We start from the raw sequence: 2,080 nt of genomic DNA, 5'->3' as shown, positions 1-2,080 counted from the left end.
ATGTATTAAATGCAGAATACTGTTCTGTTTACATTAATACTATATGTACTGCAATAATAACCAAAATAATGCATTTATTTCCGTGAATGTTGTGGTGGTTCCATTTGAAACCACTGTTCCTGTAACGGCAGCATTAGTAGCTGTGACGAATTTATATTTTTCCCTGTTTCAGCGTGATGTATTCTCACAGACTAAAGGATGAGTAAATTCTGGAGTGCCCTTTCGCAGATATTCCTTCAGATCCAGACTCACAGATTGACACTAGCAGTGACAGTGAAAGTGATGTGCTAGCTGAAGATAGTGATCTGGATTTCCAAATGAAAACACCTGTTTTATCTCGAATTATTTCGGAAAGTGAGAGTGAGAATAATTTTGACAATGACAGTGAAGTCAGTTTCAGCACTAATGACGATTTGCCACTGTCTACCATTGCGAATTTTTCATGCAGAAAGGACATCAGTGTAATGAACGTAGCCGCCAGTTTTTCAGAGGAAGCTGGTGTACGAGGAAAACTTAAAAATGACAGTGAAGGTATGCAACCAGTAACTTTTTTTGTGTCTGTTTTGTGACACTATGTTAGAACACGTAGTTTTCCAGTCTAACCTGTACGCAACACAGAAAGGTGGAAATTTCAGGCCTCTTTCTAAAGCAGAACTAAAAGTATTTTTGGCTATAAACATTCTAATGGGGATCAAGAAACCTTGTATTGCTGGTCATCTCTTAAGGAACTTCGAGATGAGTACATTTCCTCACTAATGTCGGTAAAAAGGTTCAGCTGGATTTTGACACACATTCACATCAATGACAACGCTGTTATGCTTTCAAGGGAGAGCAGAAATTATGACAAATTATATAAAATCCGTCCACTAATCGATCAGATACTGATTAACTTCCAAGAATTCTATGCACCTACTAAGCAGCAAGCTATAGATGAATGCATGGTGAAGTTCAAAGGATGAATCGCATTCAAACAATATATGACCCAAAAGCCAATCAAGAGGGGATACAAAATCTGGGTCAGAGCTGATAAGCTTGGATATATTTGTGGTTTTCAGATATATACTGGAAAAGTTGAAGGCATAGTGGAAAAATCCTTAGGAGAGAGAATTGTGAGAGATATGTGTAAAGACTTGGAAGGAAAGCGATACCACATATACTTTGATAATTTTTTTACCAGTGTCTCACTTTTACAGAACCTAAAAGATGACAGACTTTTTGCCTGTGGAACAATTAGATCACAGAGAAAAGGACTTCCTACGCTAAAAACAGACAAAGAGTTGCAAAGAGGAGAGTTTGACTGGTCAGTTTCTTCTGGTGGCATTGCCTGCATCAAATGGAAAGACAAATGTGTAGTCATGTTGCTGTCTACAATTGATTCGCCTGTATGTGTTGAAGAAGTCAGCCGTAAAGAAAAAAATGGAAAAATCATAAAGGTACCTTGCCCAAAAATAGTGAAATCATATAATGCAAATATGGGATGTGCCGATAAGGCAGATATGATAAACAGTTTTTATGCAATAGATAGGAAATCACGAAAGTGGTGGCTAAGATTGTTTTGGTATATAGTTGATATCTTTATTGGAAATGAATTTATTCTGTTTCGATTATGTAATCCAACAGCGAAGTAAGTGCTAAAGGATTTTCGAAGACGTGTTGCCACGGGCCTGGTAGGCAGTAATGTCTTCAAAGATAGTCCTGGCCATCCCAGTACACCGTCAGAATCATCTGCAAAAAAATTCAAAACTGTTGTTCCCCATGAGAAACGTATATCGGAAGCAAAACATCTCCCAAAACATTGAACCTCAAGGTGCCAGGTAGCCTTATGCTTATCTGCAGAAAGAAATTGCTTTTTACTGTATCATCAAAAGTGATGACATTCAGCGGGCAGTGGCTCGATTTGAAACCACCCTGTATGTGTTCAGTTTATGTATATTTCGTTTCATTTTTACATTTTTCTGTCTCACTGTATGAAAATTAATACAATAAAAACAAGGAAAAATTAATTTTCATTTATTTTGCCTCTTAAAGGGATACGATGTGAGAATGCCCACCCGATCACTTCGCTGCTCACTTGACACAG

The 2,080-nt window shown here is 37.5% G+C and overlaps 1 protein-coding gene across 1 annotated transcript; it reads left to right on the top strand.

Moving 5' to 3' along the window:
• Positions 1-755: 755 nt before the first annotated feature.
• Positions 756-1,628, top strand: LOC124602088 (piggyBac transposable element-derived protein 4-like). The gene is made up of 2 exons (XM_047136298.1): positions 756-941; positions 1,056-1,628. Exons 1-2 carry the CDS (start codon positions 756-758, stop codon positions 1,626-1,628), a joined length of 759 nt encoding a protein of 252 aa, XP_046992254.1.
• The last annotated feature ends 452 nt before the right edge of the window (positions 1,629-2,080 follow it).

This window comes from Schistocerca americana, chromosome 1 (assembly GCF_021461395.2).
Source record: "Schistocerca americana isolate TAMUIC-IGC-003095 chromosome 1, iqSchAmer2.1, whole genome shotgun sequence".
NCBI lineage: Eukaryota > Metazoa > Arthropoda > Insecta > Orthoptera > Acrididae > Schistocerca > Schistocerca americana.
This window is presented reverse-complemented; position numbering and strand designations above follow the sequence as displayed.

What these genes read in the sequence shown, in the direction of transcription:
- LOC124602088 (XM_047136298.1), top strand. Translation starts at nt 756, where the DNA reads ATGTCGGTAAAAAGGTTCAGCTGGATTTTGACACACATTCACATCAAT. An exon ending in AAGCTATAGATGAATGCATG is followed by an intron (nt 942 to 1,055) that starts GTGAAGTTCAAA and finishes TGTGGTTTTCAG; the next exon opens with ATATATACTGGAAAAGTTGA.